The following is a 19,691-nucleotide window of genomic DNA, read 5'->3' as shown; positions in this document are numbered from 1 at the left end:
CTGGGCCAGATCTCCCTCTTTTTCCATCAGTAGGAACTGCACAATAACTCAATTTCCCATAGAACCAGAAGTTTGTTTCACCTCCACAGAGGAGCCACAACTTCCCATAATCTCCAAGGACTGGGTAGGTTTTCCCAATTTTTAAAACCAGGTGGCAACTAATCCTAGATATCCCAGGCTTAAACAGCATATCTGTCACTCCACTACGGACAATCCTTTCAAGCCTATTCTAATAATAAAAGGACAATGATGGGCTGGGGGTGGTTCCACAGATATACCACTCTATGTTCAGTAGGTCCATAGCACCTGCCTTAGCATTAATTTGCTATGGGATAATGGGAAAATCAAGGGATCTTTTCTCATTTAAATATTGTTGGCTTACAAGTTTCCCCAATTCAGCCTATTTCTTATCATATAAATGTGCTACCATGTAAAATTCATCCCATGCTATCACACAACAAATAGGATAGCATGGCAAGGTAGATATAAATATTTCTTTCACAAAAATTTCTAAAAATGAGAAAGTTAGAAAAATAAAAGGAATCCTTTATCTAATTGGATAGTAATAAAATAGTTCATATGCCTTTCTTAAAAATATACGCTTTAATAAAAACGTTAACTGAAAAACCAAACTACCATACATCAATGATCTAGTCACAATCATCTGTACAATATCTTTTTTTTTTAATTAATGCTCACACCTACTTTATGGGTTGATATTATTACCTCCACTTCGCAGGCAAGGAAAATTAGATAGGGTCAAAGAGCTTAAAATAACTTACCAAAAGTTATATACCTAGATATGACAGAACCCGGATGGATTTAACTACTACAAGATACAAAACTGCTTTAATTTGCTGATCTTTCTAACAACCTTAAAAGATCTATAGGCAACATGTTTGAAACAAGCATATTTCAGACAGAGGTGAACAATTTTAGGCCTATGAAGATGAAATAACTTGGTCTATATTATACTAAATTAGCAATAGCAGCCATAAATAAAACAATTTTACAAAAGTTAGATTAACAGTAATATAATAATAACAAATACTATACACAGTGCTTTGATTTAAAAACATATTCTAACACTGTAGTCAAAACATCTTTCTAAACATAAAGAAAAGTTTAGCTGTTAATTTTTTCACTACAAATGAACAAGTCTGATGCTGTGATAATTGTTACACATAATATAGAAAACTAGTAGGAATTCAGAACGAGCCAGTGAACATTTTATGCTTCAACATTATCAGTATGGCATAAGAAACTAATTGGAGACAATATGACCACTTATAAATAACTCAAACAACCTAACATTAATATTTAATGAACTTTTATTCTAGGTCTGTAAATATTTTAACACTTCCAACGAAGACATGCTACAACAGAAAGGACTCCTCAAAAAGCTAGGTATTAATTCTGAAATTTGCTTACATGGTAATCAATATCGCAACAAAATGGTATATATCAACAATAAAAAAGGAGTTTTCTTTTTCTTTTCCAATTTATGAAGAACTGGGGGATAAAGCAAACAGAGCTGATTATTCATTTGGGTTTTACGATATTAAAAATTCCACATAGAATTTACTTATAATGCCTTCTCCTAGATACAAGATATAAAGTAAAATCTCAGACAACATATGCATACTTTAGGAACACTAACTCTTTGCACAAAAATTTTTGCCTCCAATTATCATTTGAATGGTATCATTTCAAACACCTAAAATATAACAATTATAAATATATTTAGTAGTTATACATTGATACTTTCTTGATCTGTTCTTAAAATATGTAAGACAAAGAGATTTGGATCTAAATTTTTGGTTTATAAATTTTTCACTTTTACTTTTTACATGAAAGTTGCCTTTCTCAAAAACCAGAAAATGAACAAATCAAGAAAATCAGTTTTAAATAAGCTCTAAAAGCTGTCTGATGAAAGAGAAGCAAACATAATAAGTTTTTCACTTGCATCTTTGTTCATTCAATGTTTTTAGAGTGACTGACTCATGCGTGCTCAGCACTCCCTCTTAAGTATTTAATCACTTTAAGTAATCAAGGTGAAAGACAAAAACTACAGAACTTCCAATATGTTCTTTGTAGTGACAGACTTGGTAATTGTAAGGTAGACTATAGACTTATTTCCAATTGACTCCCATAGAAACACTCTATAAGGTCTTTTGAAAATAGCTTTAGTTGACTTTTGTAATGGGAAAAATGACACAATTCTCCTGAAATTCTGTTTTAACTTATTTAATATCAAAACAAATTCTTGGAGTGAGGGGAGTAGCTCAATGGTAGAGCATATGCTTAGCATGTGTGAGGCGCTGAGCTCAATTCCCAATCCAAAAACAAAGAAAAAAGATATTGTCAATGTTTGAACATTAATGGCTAAAAAATTCTGCAAAACACAAAAGATAGTTTCCACTTTCCACATCACAGAATGTACTTCAGATACACGTAGGAAATATGTAGGATATTTGTTCTTTGACAATTCCCCTCCTAATTTCCCTCTAAGATATACCAACTATTCTGTCTTAATAATTAAGTTGAGACACAGCATCAAAAAAATAATCAGAGGTGACTACTTACTCTCAGGACACAAGACAAAAAAAAAATTTTGATTTACTTCTAGGAAAATTCACATGTATTTTAACTGTTCTTAACTGCAATATTTCTCTTCAACAGAACAGACTGAATTTGAAATGAAATACTTTCTCCTCTTTTACCTCTTAACACTTCTAGTGGTTAGCTCAGATAAGTAAAAGACAGTATGCGGAATGTAGTATTTATCTACCATGTATATTAGTCAGAGACAACTGAGTTATAAAAAGCAGAATTCCATATTAAAAAAATCTTGTTCTGTAGAAATACAAAGATACCTTAAAATAAAATGTATATAATCAATTAACTACTCCATATATGAAATAAATAAAGAAATGTAATAATGAATGAAGTTAGAAGGCAATGGCAGTACATAGTCCTGATCAACATTTAACTAATCCATATGTAAGCCAAATGTGGATTCCATTTCTTTATTAAAAAAGAAAAAAAAGGGGCTGGGACTGGAGCTCAGCAGTAGTGCGCTCACCTAAGCACGTGCAAGGCCCTGAGTTCGATCCTCAGCACCACATAAAAATAAATAAATAAAGATATTGTGACCAACTAAAAAATATTTTAAAAAAAGAAAAGAGAAGAAAATTCCAGGAAACCAAAACAAAACAGTATTTTTTAAGTAGTGGAATAAAATGAACATACGTTCAAGGATCTTGGGGCTTATTTAGTATCACAAGTTCAAAAATATTTTTGAATTTTCTTAGAGCTTTACATATTAAGAAAAATGTATATTCTACCTCATTATATTTGTGCGCACGAACACACACACATTTATCTTAAAAGTGTAATTTTCTCACCCCATCACCTCCGAATTAAAAAAAAAAATACCCTTGGAATATTTCCCATAATTATTTTGTTTCATGTAATTCTGATACCTATCCCTTCCTCAAAACCTGGAATTAAAGATTTGAGAGTAATCTGGTAATATTAATAGGTCCAATTATCATTTAACTACTTTTTATTCTTTGCTTTATTGACAATTTTTAATATCTAAAGCTTTAACTACTTCTGATATTTCTAAGCTTGGTTTCTCAGAATTTATTATGTTTTCTGCTTCTGCATGGGTTAATTTCTCATTTATTCTATAACATTAGAGATCAAACCATGTCTCCTTACCTGATTTCAAAAACGTAAAACTTATTGGACAAAGAAAACTTCCTTTTGACATGCAGTTTTCTCCAACTTACAATTACCATCACACCTTTACATTTTTGTACTATTCAGAAAGAAAACATAAATTCTGTGTGTTCCTTCATAATAATCTTAATTCAGTACAATTATTTCCAAAAACTACATATTTTGGAAGTTAACTTTTTAATAGAAGGTATTATAAAGAGGAAATACAAAAATCCTAAGTGTATACAGAACTTACTGGTTTTCATAAATTAAACATAACAACTTAGCTCAGATTTTTTTAAATGGTGTTAGTAACTATTATATTTATTTAGTAACTTCTGTACCATTTAGTAACTATTATATTTTAAGTTCTAGCTAACTCCTTTAACCTTTGATATTTTACATAGAATGCTAAATATGAGGCTTTAACTGTACTCACTCATTCACTAGCTCACTTACTCTTTCAGCAATAATTGTTTGAGTACCCACTATATGTATGAAGCCACTCTATACACTGGGAATAAATAGGTAAACAAAATAAATGAAAATCCTAGCCATCACAGAGCTTATATTCTAATAAGGGTAAATGATAACAAAAACAACAAAGTAGGTCAACTATATACGATATTGGTGATAGGTGCTAAGGAAAAGAATAATAAAAACAGGCAAGGGGTTAGGAAATGTAGAACTTTTAGGAAGAATGGCCAGAGAATACCATATTGAGAAGGTTATATCTGGGTCAAAATCTGAAAGAATGATGGAGCTAACAATGGGAGTATCAAATAGAAAAACATTCTAGGTGCAAAGATCAGCAAGTACAAAAGGCTCTGAGATACGGGCATGTCTAGTATATGTGAGAAACAGCAAGGAGACTAAGCAAAGCGGAAAGAAATTTTGGATGATGAAGGAATTAGATGATGAAGTAAGATAAGTAACAGGGGACAGGAGTCAGATCATTCATGGCAGCATGGTTAAGGAATCTGGCTTTTACTCTGAGTGAAAAATGAAGTCATGGAAGAATTTTGGATGAAAGAGCATAAGGCATGCACTTTAATAATGTCACTCTGGTTGTTGCACAGAGAAAAGACCAAAGAGAAAACAGACAAAACAGTGAAAGCAGGGAGACCAATCAGAAAACTACTAATATAATCCAGGCAAGAATTATGATGGCTTGGACCAAGGTGGTGGCAGTGCAGAAGGAAGTAATCAGTCAGATCCTGTGTATCCAATAGGATTTGTGGAAGAAACAGATCTGGGAGGGATCAGAAAATCAAAGTCAAGGAAAAGCCAAGATTTGGCTGGTTCAACTGGAAGAGTGAAGTTACTATTAAATGATAAGGGAAAAGTGCAGGAGGTACAGATTTTTGATGGACTACTACAGTTTGGAATATGTTAAGTTTGACGTCTTTATAAGATACCCAAAGGAGCTACCCAATAGGTAGTAGAAGAAAGGTCTAGGCTGAAGACTTAAATGTTGATGTCATCAATACATAACATTTGGGTAAAATCACCTAGCAAATGAATAGAGCCAAAAAAGCGAAGACATTCAAGGATGGAACCCTAGGTCTAAACATTATCAAAGTTTAGATTAGGTAAGCAGGTTGTCCTAGAAACCAAATAAAGCAAGTATTTCATCAAATAAAGATGAGAACACTTGGATTCAGCAACAGTAAGGTTAGATGTCTGACTGGAGGGCTTAAGAGAGAACAAGAGAAGAAAAATCTGAGATAGTATATCCTTTTTAAAAAGTGTTTTATTCTCAAGGGAGGGAACAAAATGAAGCAATGGCTGGAGAGTGAACTAGGGGAAAGATTCTTTTTTTTTTTTTTAAATGAAAGAACATCTTGTAGGTTGGTAGGAATGATTTAAAAGACAGGAAAAAATAAAGATATAAAAGAAAAAAAGGAGGATTGCTAGAATGATGACAAGGTAAAAACTACTATAGGAGTGCATGAATTGGCCTTAGCAGAGAGCATGGTGAGTTCCTTTCTCACAGAAGACAAAGAAAAATACATAGACATAGATGTAGATAGCTAGGTAGATAGTGGAAGCCTGCAGAAATTCTCTTCTGATTGAGTCAATTTTATCTTTGATCTAAGCAGCAAGGTGGAAACAGTGCTGCAGGTTTGAGCAGAAAGCAGGATACATCAGAAGTCATATAGAAGTATGAGAGTAAATAAAATCTGATTACTGGGTAGCATTAAGAACTCATGAGATTAGGGATCATGAATTAAAAGTGAGACCAGGTGTGCAACAAAATGAAATTAAATCCCTATCTCTCACCATGCACAAAACTCGAAGTGGATCAAGGACCTAGGAATTAGTTCAGAGACACTGAATTTAATAGAAGAAAAAGTAGGCCCAAATTTTCATCATGTTGGATTAGGCCCCAACTTCCTTAATAAGACTCCTATAGCACAAGAATTAAAATCAAGAATCAATAAATGGGTTGGATTCAAATTAAAAAGCTTCTTCTCAGCAAAACAAACAATCAGTGAGGTGAATAGAGAGCCTACATTTTGGGAGAGAATTTTTACCACATGTACATCAGATAGAGCATTAATCTCTAGGGTATATAAAGAACTCAAAAATCTTAACACCAAAAAAACAAATAACCCAATCAATAAATGGGCCAAAGAACTGAACAGACACTTCTCAGAAGATGATATACAATCAACAAATATATGAAAAAATGTTCAACATCTCTAGCAATTAGAGAAATGCAAATCAAAACTATTCTAAAATTTCATCTCACTCCAGTCAAAAAGGCAGCTATTAAGAATACAAACAACAATAAGTATTGGCGAGGATGTGGGGGAAAAGGCACACTCATACATTGCTGGTGGGACTGCAAATTGGTGCAGCCAATATGGAAAGCAGTATAGAGATTCCTTGGAAAACTGGGAATGGAACCACCATTTGACCCAGCTATCCCACTCCTCAGTCTATACCCAAAGGACTTAAAAACAGCATATTACCAGGACACAGTCACATCAATCTTTACAGAAAGAGATAATATTTTCCTGCCAAACAAAGCAGCACAATTCACTATAGCTAAATTGTGGAACCAACTTAGATGCCCTTCAGTAGATTAATGGATAAAGAAAATGTGGTGTGTGTGTGTGTGTGTGTATATATATATACACACACACACACAATGGAATATTATTCAACATTAACAGAGAATAAAATCATGGCATTTGCAGGTAAATGGATGGAGTTGGAGAATATAATACTAAGTGAAGTTAGCCAAACCCAAAAAAACAAATGCTGAATGTTTTCTCTGATATAAGGATGCTGATTCATAATGGGGTTGGCGGGGAGCATGGGAGGAATAGACAAACTCTAGACAGAGCAAAGGGGAAGGAGGGGTGGGGGGGGCATGAGGGTAGGAAAGATGGTGGAATGAGATGGACATCATTACCCTAAATACATGTATGAAGACATGAAAGATGTGACTCTATTTTGTGTAAAATCAGAGATATAAAAAATCATGCACTATATGTGTAATACGAATTGTAATGCATTCTGATGTCATATATAACAAATTAGAATAAAAAAAATAAAGGAAAAAAGTGAGACCAGGAAGTATGGTTGTTTCTTTTCCTCTAAATATTTTCACATGTATGAATGCAGGCAAGGAACTAAGAGTACAGAGCTAAGATTATAATGACAGACTGGAATTTAATCTGAGGAAGGAAAGGTAGGATGGCAGGATCACAGAGTAAAAAAAATTTCTAATTCAATTTTTAAAATGAAGGGACCTGATAGGCCCAAAGGCTTGTTGAAGGAACTAATATGAAAAGATAAGAGGTGTTGATAAAAGAAAAAAAAACTGAAATTGAGATTATGAAATGACTGAAGTCCAGATAAAAATAAGGTCTAGGAATTATTAGTAAGATGATTTAGAAGGCAAAATTCTTTGGAGGAAGAGTACTGGGTTTCAAGAAGACACCAGGCTATTGGAAAATTTATACACAGAAACACTGAAATCACCAAGAATTATAAACAGTCTTGGAGTTCATTTTCAGTGAACAGAAAATAAAATCTGTTAGGAGACAATTCTCTGTGTATTTCATGTTTCTGCAGATACTGTGAGTGGAAACACGCTATCTTTGTTTTTACAGCATGCTATATACCAAACATCTTTAGAAAACTGAGAGCATCCTCCTCCAGAGAAAAACACGAAGAAAAAGACAATATTTTCCTGCCAAACAAAAGCAGACATGTTCTGTGCCCCTTATCAAAATTCCAGATCCCTAAGCTTGCGGTTTCTTGTATGTAATTCAATATACTGTATACACACACGTCTCTCCTGGCCCTCTTCACGGCACTCCTCAAACTGAGGAATCAGTGAAAGCAAATGTTGTTATTTTAACTGATCTTTTTTTTTTTTTAATCATGTTTTTGCCATTAGTAATAAAGTCTTTTATCTCTGGCCCAGAAGTTTCCTATCTTATGCCAACATCCATGAAACTATGAAGGTTAACTTGTCAGCTTGCAAACAAAGTAAAATCTCAGACCTTTGACAGTTTGTTAACAGAATCTCCAAGAAATGGGAGATAGAAAGAGATGACTGCAACCAAATGCAGAAAAGGGATAATATACGATAAAATCTGGCGTTATTTTAGAAGAGAGAATGTTCTGGAAAAAGCAAAGAGCATACCTCCAGGCTCAGTGATATAAAAAAAGCAAGAGAAAACAGCTACTACTTGAGAGGGTTGAAGGTAGTATCATAAGAAAAGGAAGATTTAACTTAGAAAAAAAGTGAAGTAATATAAATAGAGATTAACGATAAAAGTTGTAGGGACGTTAGAAAAGATTTTTCAGGAGACGGGAAGTAGGTTTTAGAGTCAGATTTGGATACATGTGGTGAGAGATCCATGAGTTTTTGGCTCCTCGTGGTAATTCACATGAACAGGAAAAAAGCATGACGAAATCAGTTGAGATTAGTTTTAATCAGATTAAATTAGTCTGCTTATTTCTATAGTCTCTATTCTTTCATCCACCCAAAAGCTTATGAAACACTTTTTTTTTCCTAATCGTACAAAACATCATTCCAGGGGGAAAAAAATCTTTTCAGTGCTATGAATCTAATCCAGGGTCTCAGCATGCTAGGCAAGCATTCTACCAATGAGTTACACTCCAGTTCTTAGAAAATTTTATACATAGAAGTTTCAAAAAACATAAAACTGTTACTTAAAACATTAAGAAGCAGTTGTTAACTTACTTGAATTAGATCTAAAATGCCGAGTTCACTTTCTGAAGAATCCACACAGAAGACAAAATATAGGGTGGCATAATGTCTATAAATCAGTTTGTTGTCAGATCCTCCAATTAATCTAAATGACAAAACAAAACAATTGAAATGTTAAGGGGAACAAAATTCAAATCATTTGCATTAGCTCAAACAAAGTAACAATATGTTTAAAACCTCTTATAAAATGAAACATTCAAATGAACTTATTTCAGAAACTAAGTAAATTAAGATGACTATTTTCCTCAGAAATGTCAAGTGAAAGAAGCCAGTGTTTAATTTTAGTTCATATATTCAGTGAACTATTCACTGATTACTAGGTGCTAGGCACCGAAAGTACATAAAGATCAACAAACAAATAAGATTACCAGATGGTAGATGACTGTACATATAAAATCAAAATAGGACAATGCCATATTGAAGGGTTTACTATTTCAGACTAAAGATTAAGAAAGAGTGACATTTAGGCTGAAATCTACTGACTAGCAGCCAGCCATGAAAAAACTTAGGGATGAACATTCAAACTAAGGTAACAACTAATAAAAAGGCCACTTCATCAAGAACAAAGAATGTATGTTTCTGAGAAGAGAAAAGAAGGCCAGTGGGCAAGAAAGGATTAGTGAACAGTGAAGTAAAAGGAGGAGGTAGAAATTAGATCACAGGACATTTTTAAGTGCTTACTAGATTTAACTCCATAGGTCACAGTAAATTACACAGCTTAAGACTCACTAACAACTAGGAAAGAAAAAAAGAATGACATTTCTTAAGTTTTAGATTTACAACCAAGATCTCCTCCAAAAATACATTGTTTTGAAATACAAACGTCAGAAAACTAAGCTAATACATAAATTTTTTCATCAAATACTTTCATTATATTGACTAGAATTTCAGCATTTTAAAATAATAACTCAGGAATCAGTCAAGATATTTTTCTAAATATAGTTTAGTTATATCATAGTTAAGTTTACAATAAAAAACTCACCTCCTCAAAAACCTCTTAACACTAACAAATTTAAAAAAAATCAAGGCAAAATGTAATCAAAGCTAACTGAAAATTCAAATAGAATACAGGAAAACAGCATGTGTTTAGTAACATTAAACTTATGAGTTTTGTAGAAATGACTTCCCTAAGTACATGTTTCCTGTGTCCTCTAATAGCAAAGGTGAAATGACCTCTGAAAATAGTTAAGAATTCCTTCTATGCTAGATAAGATATTTAGAAGTCTACTTTAAAAATTCTGAGATTATATTTATGATTATAGCCACAACTGTTCCCTGAAAGGAACAAAAAGAACACAAACAGCAGGCTTCATTTCTTTTAGAGTAAGTAGTATAGTGATTTTCTAAAATTTTTCTTTTGCTTTGAAAGAGGTCCAAGTTTCTGAAGATTCATAGTTGCCAAATGGCCATGAATCTTATAAAAAGAAACCAAAATTAATAATATAGTAAGTACATATTTTGCTTTTAAAACCATAATTTCATCTTTATAGTACAATACTGATAGGAATGCTCTGTGAATGCAAATAAAACACAAAATTTTAGAAATATTTGTAGTCCAAGTTGCCTCATTTTAGGAGATAAACTGAGGTCCAAGAATATGAGCAAGCTGATTGAGGAAATTAGCTTGTCAGTCATGAAACTAGGACTAAGCTAGATGTGTACAGCTTTCTACTCCTATGAGATGAGAAATTAAGAGGCTGAGATGAGAGCAAATAATAGCAAAAACTACAAAATCCTACAAAAGTTTATGAGAATAACTACAAATAAAATTTAAATATGGAAGCAGGTACATTTTATCTCCATCATTAAATCAGAAATTTCAAGTTAGCAGTAAAACTTAACAAATTGTAAGTATGCATTATATATTTAGGTGTGGCATGATATAAACTTTTAAGAAATGCAGGCAAACTTTCTACATGATAAAAGTAACTTTTGGTCAGATAAGAATGAATTCCAGGGCTGGGGATATGGCTCAAGCGGTAGCGTGCTCGCCTGGCATGCGTGCGGCCCGGGTTCGATCCTCAGCACCACATACAAACAAAGATGTTGTGACCGCCGATAACTAAAAAATAAATATTAAAAAATTCTCTCTCTCTCTCTCTCTCTCTCTCTCTCTCTCTTTAAAAAAAAAAAAAAAAAAAGAATGAATTCCATTACCCCAACTACTTTTTCACAGTATCAATCATATATACTAAGATAAAAGTCTAGGTTTTGCCTAATCAATCTGTGAATATTCATACTGAGACTAAGCCACCATTTAGTTTGAATTCTCAACCAAGAAATGGTTTTGTTGTTTTGTTTTTTGATACCAAGGCTTAAACCCAGGGATACTTAAACATTATGCCATATCCCCAGTGCTTTATATTTTTTATTCTAAGATAGGGTCTCCCTAAATTGCTTAGGGCAACTTAGTGGAGGGCCGGCTTTGAACTTGCGATCTACAGCAACCTCATATATGTTAATGGCTATAGAGTACTTCTTAGGGTGAACATTAATAAAAATTTGGAGTAAGTCAGGTACAGTGGGTTGGAGGAACGTTGGAACCTGAGGCAGGAAGATCCAAGTTTCAGGGTAGCTTGGACAACCTAGCAAGATCCTCACTAAGGGCTGGCTTTGAACTTGCGATCCTCCTGTCTCAGCCTCCTGAGCCACGGGGAAGAAATGTATTATTAAGTATATTAATTACATAAACAGGAGGAGAAATATTTATAAAAACAGTGATGAGCAAACTATTTCCATAGTATCTATTAATTTTAAAGAATTTATAATACTTGAAAAGCTAATTACAAGTAATTTTTATTTATTCATTTTAAAAATAGAGAAGTCAGCTGAATTCTAATTTATACTATAGGTATGTAGACACATAGATTTATTTGAAAAACAAACTTTAGTCTTTTTTATAATATGAGAATAAAGGATAAAACTAAATTTTTTTGGCGGGGGGTATCGGAAACAACCCAGGGGTTTGTGCATGCTAGGAAAGCACTATACCACTGTGTTCCGCTCTATCCCTATTATTTTTATTTTAAGACAGGATCTTGCTAGGTTGTCCAAGCTACCCTGAAACTTGGATTCTCCCGCCTCAGGTTCCAACGTTCCTCCAAGCCACTGTACCTGACTTACTCCAAATTTTTATTAATGTTCACCCTAAGAAATACTCTATAGCCATTAAAATATATGAGGCTGCTCTAGATTTGTTTATATAAAAAGTTTTTAAAAATATTAAGCAATAATAAGCAACATGCCAATAAGCATGTTTGCTGGTATAAAAGTACAATTTTTGGTAAATGCAAAATGAATTTTCTAGGATATATATAAAACTGGGAAGGACTAAGATTGGGAGAGGGAGACTCAATTAACATTTTATACTTCCCTATAATGTTTCAATTATTACCATAAAAATAAAATTTATGTAAAATGTCCTTACAAAATTTTTTACAACTTAAAAGATTCTTTAAATTAGACTTATAACTAATATAGGTAGTAATCAATTATCTAAACCAAATGATAAAAATGAGGAATCTTTTCCCATTTTATTAAATAATATATATTCAATTACATAGTTAAAAAATTAGAAACACTATAAATGCTTTACTTACAATCCTCCTTCTAGGAAATTACAAACATTTTCATCTCTCTTAGATACCAAATGGAAAGTCTCCCGGATGATTTGCTGTTGTGTATCTTCACTCTGAGAAAGAATAAGTCATATACATTAGGATTGAGTTTATAGGTTTAACAAAATCTTCAGAATTTTTAAAAATAAAATACAGCAATATTGGAGTGAGAATTCCATCTAAGAGAAGTCCTTGGAAAAATGACTTGAGTTATACTTTACAGAAGCAAAACCCAACTTTTTTTTGATGAAAAAAGAAAAACAAAAAACTACCAGTATAGTAAAAGTAGCTTATTTCTAAATTTCAAAAACTAACAAGAATAACAAATAAATTAGAAATACTAGCCAAAGCAAAACTAGATACCAACTAGCCAAAGCCCACTGTTTTACAAATGAGTAAAATGAAGAAGTAAACAGAGATGTTAGAATTAATTCATGTAGCCAATCTATATTTGAATGAAAAAATAATGCAGAAGTTTGGAGATAGACTGAGGTAAGAGTTCCTCCACTTTACTTATCTTTATATAACCATAAGCTAAAACCAAGAATTGGTTAATTAAATATTTATTAAACTCAACCAAGTAATTCACATTCCAGTTTAAAAAAAAAAAAAATCAGCTTCCCAACACTGCGAGAACTGAGCAAAATTACCTCAACATGCCTCATAGTACAAAAAAAAAGTGTAACACTACGTACAAAAAGAGCATAAAAATATGACAATATCCAATGATGAGAAAGATGTGGAGGCAAACTCTCATCCCACATATGTTAAAGTAATGAGTACAATCACTTAGGAAGTTTATTTACAAGCATTTATTTTTGCTCCTCAATACTATTCTACACCATATGAAATCCTTGGTTTTGAAAGTCACAAACACTTAAATATTGGTAATTACATATATCTAACAAATTCTTTTTTATTGATTTTTAATATATTGACAGTGGAATGCATTACAATTCTTATTACACATATAGAGCACAATTTTTCATATCTCTGGTTATATATAAAGTATATTCACACCAATTTGTGTCTTCATACATGTACTCTGGATAATGATGTTCATCACATTCCACCATCATTTCTAACCCCCTGCCTCCTCCCTTCTCCTCCCACCCCACTGCCTTATCTAGAGTTCATCTATTCCTCCCATGCTCTCCCTCCCTACCCAACAAAGAATCAGTCTCCTTATATCAGATAAAACATTTGGCATTTGTTTTCCTGGGATTGGTTAACTTCACTTAGCATTATCTTCTCCAGCACCATCTATTTACCTGGAAATGCCATGATTTTATTCTTTTTCATTGCTTAGTAATATTCCATTGTGTATATATACCACATTTTTTTTATCCATTCATCTACTGAAGGGCATCTAGGTTGGTTCCACAGTTTAACTATTGTGAATTGTTCTGCTATAAAGATTGATGTGGCTGTGTCCGGGCAATATGCTGTTTTTAAATCCTTTGGGTACAGACCAAGGAGAGGGATAGCTGGGTCAAATGGTGGTTCCATTCCCAGTTTTCCAAGGAATCTCTATACTGCTTTCTATATTGGCTGCACCAATTTGCAGTCCCACCAGCAATGTATGAGTGTGCCTTTTCCCCCACATCCTTGCTAACACTTATTGTTGTTTGTCTTCATAAAAGTTGCCATTCGAATTGGAGTGAGATGAAATTTTAGAATAGTTTTTATTTGCATTTCTCTAATTGCTAGAGATGAGAACATTTTTTCATATATTTGTCGATGGGTTGTATATCCTCTTCTGAGAAGTGTCTGTTCGGGTCCTTTGCTCCTTTACTGATTGGGTTACTTGTTTTTTTGATGGTTAGCTTTTTGAGTTCTTTATATACACTAGAGATGAGTGCTCTGATGTATGAGGGGTAAAAATTTGCTCCCAAGATGTAGGCTCTCTATTCACCTCACAGATTGTTTCTTTTGCTAAGAAGAAACTTTTTAGTTTGAGTCCACCCCATTTATTGATACTTGATTTTAAGTCTCGCACTATAGGAGTCTTATTAAGGAAGTTGGGGCCTAATCTGACATGATGAAAATTAGGCCTACTTTTTGCTGATGATATGATTCTATACTTAGAAGACCCAAAAAGTTCCATCAGAAAACTTCTACAACTAGTAAATGAATTCAGCAAAGTAGCAGGATATATCAACACCCATAAATCAAAGACATTTCTGCACATCAGTGACAAATCCTCTGACAGGGAAATGAGGAAAGCTACCACATTTACAATAACCTAAAAAAAAAAAAAAACTTGGGAATCAAAACAAAAGAGGTGAAAGATCTATACAATGGAAACTATAGAACTCTAAAGAAAGAAATCAAAGAAGACCTTAAAAGATGGAAAGATATACCTTGCTCTTGGATAGGCAGAATTAATATTATCAAAATGACCATGTTTCCAAAAGCACTATGCAGATTTAAGGCAATTCTGATCAAAAACCCAATGGCATTCCTCATAGAAGTAGAAAAAGCAATCATGAAATTCATCTGGAAAAATAAGAGACCCAGAATAGCTAAAGCAATCCTTAGCAGAAGGAGTGAAACAGGTGGCATCACTATACCAGACCTTAAACTATACTATAGAGCAACAGTAACAAAAACAGCATGATATTGGCACCAACTAGACTGGTAGACCAATGATACAGAAGAGAGGACACTGAGACTAACCCAAAAATTATAATTATCTTATATTAGACAAATGTGCTAAAAACATGCATTAGAGAAAAGATAGCCTTTTCAACAAATGGTGCTGGGAAAACTGGTAATCCATATACAACAAAATGAAATTAAACCTCTCTCACCATGCACAAAACTCTACTAAATTCTTAACCCATGCACCAGGAGATACATAGACTATTAAAAAAAGCAATGTTTGTTACAACAACAAAAAAAGATGAAAACAATTCAAACGTCCACCATTTGCAGAACAGATAAATAATGACATAATAAGATCTTATAAATTATATCCTTATATATGAATGATTCTTAAAAACTTAATATGGCAAAGAAAGTTTTAGCTTAATCCTCCATGACAAAATACCACAGACTGGATAGCTTATATAACAATATGTATGTTCTTGCAAGATTCAGGAAGCTATCAGTCCAAGACCAAGGTGCCAGCATGGTCATTTGTAGAGAAGTGCTCTTCTGCTATCCTATAATTGACCACTTTCTCACTGTGTCCTCACATAGCAAGGAGAATAGAAGAAGCAAGCTGTCCAGTACTACTTCTTATAAGGGAACTAATGCCACAAAGAGGGTCCCACATCATGATCTCAGTTAATCTAATCATTTACAGAAAAGTCCATTTCTGACTACCATTACATCAGTGTTGGAACTCCAACATTGTGGGTAGACACAATTTAGTCTACAGCAGAACAGAAAAGCAAATACCAAAACAATAAACCATCCCACTAATATAAAATTCAAAATTAAGCAAAACTAAACAATATGTTATTTTTAAAATATACATAGACTATAGGTAATAAAAACAAATTATAAAGTAAAATCAAAGGAATGAGTAACACATATTAAATTAGTTTCACAAAAATTATATTTTCCAACCACATTTCAAATAGGTGAAAAAATCAAACTACTTTCCAGATAAACTGGAAAGGAAGAAGTAAAACTATCTCTTTTAAGAGATAATAAGATTTTATCCCCCAAAAGCCGTATAGATTAAAAAGAAAAAATTGACAGAGCTAATAAGCAAATTCAGCAAGTGAAAAGATACAAAATAAACACACAAGAAACCATTAACAATAAAACCTAAAAAAAATTAAAAAGCAAATCCCATTCATATTTGTGATACTGTCCAAGAAAATCCAATAAAAATAAAAACACAATACTCAGGAATACATTTAATCAAAGATGTACAAGATTTGTACACTGAAAACTAGAAAACAATGCTGAAAGATATCCATTCATTTTATAAGACTAACTTAACACTCATACCAAATCAGACAATGAGAAATGAATCATAGTACAATCTCATTTTCAAACATAAACAGAATTTATTTTTAAGGGATTTAAGTATTTTATTAAAATAGCAAATAGCAACAACATTCCTTTTTGATCATTTCAAATATATACCTATTGCTCTAGCACGTGTGAGGGCCCTGGGTTTAATCCTCAGCTCCACATAAAGATAAATAAATAAAATAAAAATATTTTTATACACTATTGAACTGGGATTGTAGCTCAGTGGCACAGCACTTGTCTAGCACTAGGTTCCATTCCTCAGTACCACATAAAAACAAATAAAATAAAGGTACTATGTTCATCTACTTAAAAAAATAAATACTATTGAGATACACACATTTAAGTATAGGAAATAAAGTAAGAGCCACAGTTTCTGAATCTTGTTAAATCAGATGTAATAGGACAAATTGATATTCAGGTTTCAATAACATAGAAGAACACATCATTGCTGAGTTAACAACAGTCAAGGCAAAATGAAATAAAAAGTAAAGCATGATATCTATCTACTCATGAACATACACTAGTTTTATGTACAGTTTGAGCTATATTTGTCTCCCATCCTCTGTAACCCCTAATAGGGTATTTCAGTAGACTTTCTTTAGCATTCTAGAGAATGTAGTCTCTTCTACTTATTGTCTTCCTTCAGTAATTCCAGGTTATTATGGGCAGTGAATCTGCATTTACTAACTTCTGTATACTTAAAGCTGATGGAGCATTCCAGTAAACAAAGCATGGTTCACCTTCAGTAATACACAATGACCCAACAACATCCCCAGTGGAAATCAAGGATAGACAGACATTCCCATGTTCATTTGTCAAAAGAAAACTTCTTTGAGATCGCTCGCTGGCCACCATTGACCACCCACCGTTTGCCCGGCGCCTTTTGCCTGCCCATCACTCATTGCCCGATGTCCACCTGCTGATAGCCGGACAACTGCCTGCAGACCACCTGCAGTTCACCCACTGCTGCCTGGAAATCCATTGTCAGGGTACTCGCAGGTTTGGTTACATGTGGCTGCCGCCATCTTAGGACACCAGCCAGGGCCTGGGATGAGAGTCGAGGGCCAAGTGACCTGCAGGTTTGCTTCCACCACTGCAATCATATCAGGGCGCAGCAGCTTCTGTCTGGGGACACTAGTTAGGGCCTGGAGATATAATGTCGGGGTACCTAGAGGTCTGGTTGCACCTGAGGTCTTTCTGCTGGGTGTGCAAGTGGCCGCCATCTAGCTGCCTCTTTGCAGTGTTGTACCTTTGTGTAAGCACATCCCTGGTGGTTTCTCTCCGAGCTGAAACAGCATTGAGATCTTGGGAGTGCAACAAGTAAGAGCCTGGGCAATCTGGAGCCCAGATCAGATTACAGCTGGGTCTGCATGGGCAAGTCTGGGCCTGGAAAACCTGTGCAAAGCCAGAGACCAAGGGCAGTTCCCTGGGCAGAGAACAGGTTGGAGAAACTGGGCTCTCTCCAGCTCAGTGAGTCCTGAAGTGCGGGGACAGAAGAGGCCAGCTATAATAGGTGGAAAGACTGGAAAAGGGTGTGAGGGCATCTTGCTATTGGCTCACCCAGCCAATCATCCAGCACCCACTGGACTAGAGCTATCATCAAACTTCAGACAACCCCACCTTATCAGCAGAGAAAGGAAATGGAGAAAATGTCTGAAAGTCAATGAAAGCAATCGATGAATTTTCCATAGAGACCACCCCCACATCTCTACCACCCTGAAATCCAAATATTTTTCTTGCATAAATTTATTGAGGAATGGGATGTCTGAATAGTATATTACAGTTTTATTTTGTATTCTTACATTTTTGCTTTTTTTTATCTGTATATATTTATTATCTCACTTATCTGTCTCCCTGGATTCTCTTTCTCATTTCTCTCATGCTAACACCCAACCTCTATTAATTCCTCCCTTGCTCTTTCTATAATTTTTTAACTCTATCTTTTGTCCTTGTTCCTCATAAACATCACATCCTATACTACTTCTGTTCCTTTTTTTTCCATCATTATAAACCCTTTTAGCAAACTTATCGTCAATACTGTAGACAATAATTGAACACATCATTTCTGTTTATTGTGACAAACTGTAGATGCCTTAATAGGAGCTATGTGGTTTAAGATTGTATATTATTTGCATTGGGTGCTGTTAATACTGATCTCCCACTTAAAGATGAGGTACTGGAAGCATTCAGGGACACTATAAAACTACAGGGTAGAAATTGTAGGGCCTTAGATCCATACCGCTAATGGGAAGACACACAAACAACATGACAAGTGCCTCAAACACATTAACATGTTCCAACAATAAAACCCACAGACAACACAGTAGAATAAATGTCAGAGAAGGAGTTTAGAAGTTACATAGTTAAACTGATCTTTGAAATAAAGGATGGTATGAGAGAAAAAATACAGGAAGTGAAAGATCACTTCAATAAAGAGGCAGAGATTATAAAAAGAAAAATTTTTATTTTTATATTCTCAGCAAACAATGAACCAAATTAAAAACTCAATGGAAAGTGTCACCAACAGACTAGACCACTTGGAAGATAGAACCTCAGGCAATAAAGACAAAATACACATTCTTGAAAATAAAGTTGAGCATACAGAAAAGATGGTAAGAAATCATGAGAAGAACTCCCAAGAAATAAGGGATAACATGAAAAGAGCAACTTCAAGATTTATCAGCACAGACAAAGGCATGGAGAAGGAAAATCAACTACAAGAGTTATAGGACTCAAAATGTACACATTTAGGCACATTATAATGAAAATGACTACCATGCAGAAAGGACAGAATTTTAGAGACCACAGAGAAAAAAATAAAATTACATATAGGGGGAAACCAATTCAGAGTTCAGCTGATTTCTCAACCCAGACCCTCAACACCAGGAGGTCTTAGAATAATATATATCAAACACTGAAAGAAAATGGATACCAGAGGGAATTTAATATCCAGCAAAACTAAATTTCAGGTTTGAAGATGAAATAAAAACTTTCCATGATAAACAAAAGTAAAAGGAATTCACAATTAGAAAGCCTACACTACAGAATATTCTCAGCAAATAATCCCTGAGGAGTAAATGAAAAAAACAATGAAACCA

General features: G+C 33.8%; 1 protein-coding gene across 5 annotated transcripts in view; it reads right to left on the bottom strand.

The window, feature by feature from the left end:
- AP3S1 (adaptor related protein complex 3 subunit sigma 1) overlaps window positions 1–19,691 on the bottom strand; it is an 89,876-nt gene that overhangs the window by 50,685 nt on the left and 19,500 nt on the right. For 4 of the 5 annotated variants that reach the window (XM_081293536.1, XM_081293537.1, XM_081293539.1 and 1 more), the window contains exons 2-3: window positions 12,583–12,674; window positions 8,957–9,068 (exon numbers count right to left, since the gene is read on the bottom strand). In XM_081293536.1, coding sequence (XP_081149662.1) covers window positions 8,957–9,068; window positions 12,583–12,674 — 204 coding nt within the window. Of the gene's footprint in view, window positions 1–8,956; window positions 9,069–12,582; window positions 12,676–19,691 lie in introns of all 5 variants that reach the window. The other variant, XM_081293538.1, reaches the window with a different exon arrangement.

Source organism: Spermophilus citellus, assembly GCF_964194105.1.
Source record: "Spermophilus citellus genome assembly, chromosome: 1".
Classification (NCBI taxonomy): Eukaryota; Metazoa; Chordata; class Mammalia; order Rodentia; family Sciuridae; genus Spermophilus; species Spermophilus citellus.
Note: the sequence above shows the minus strand (reverse complement) of the source record. Positions and strands in the feature narration are given on the sequence as shown.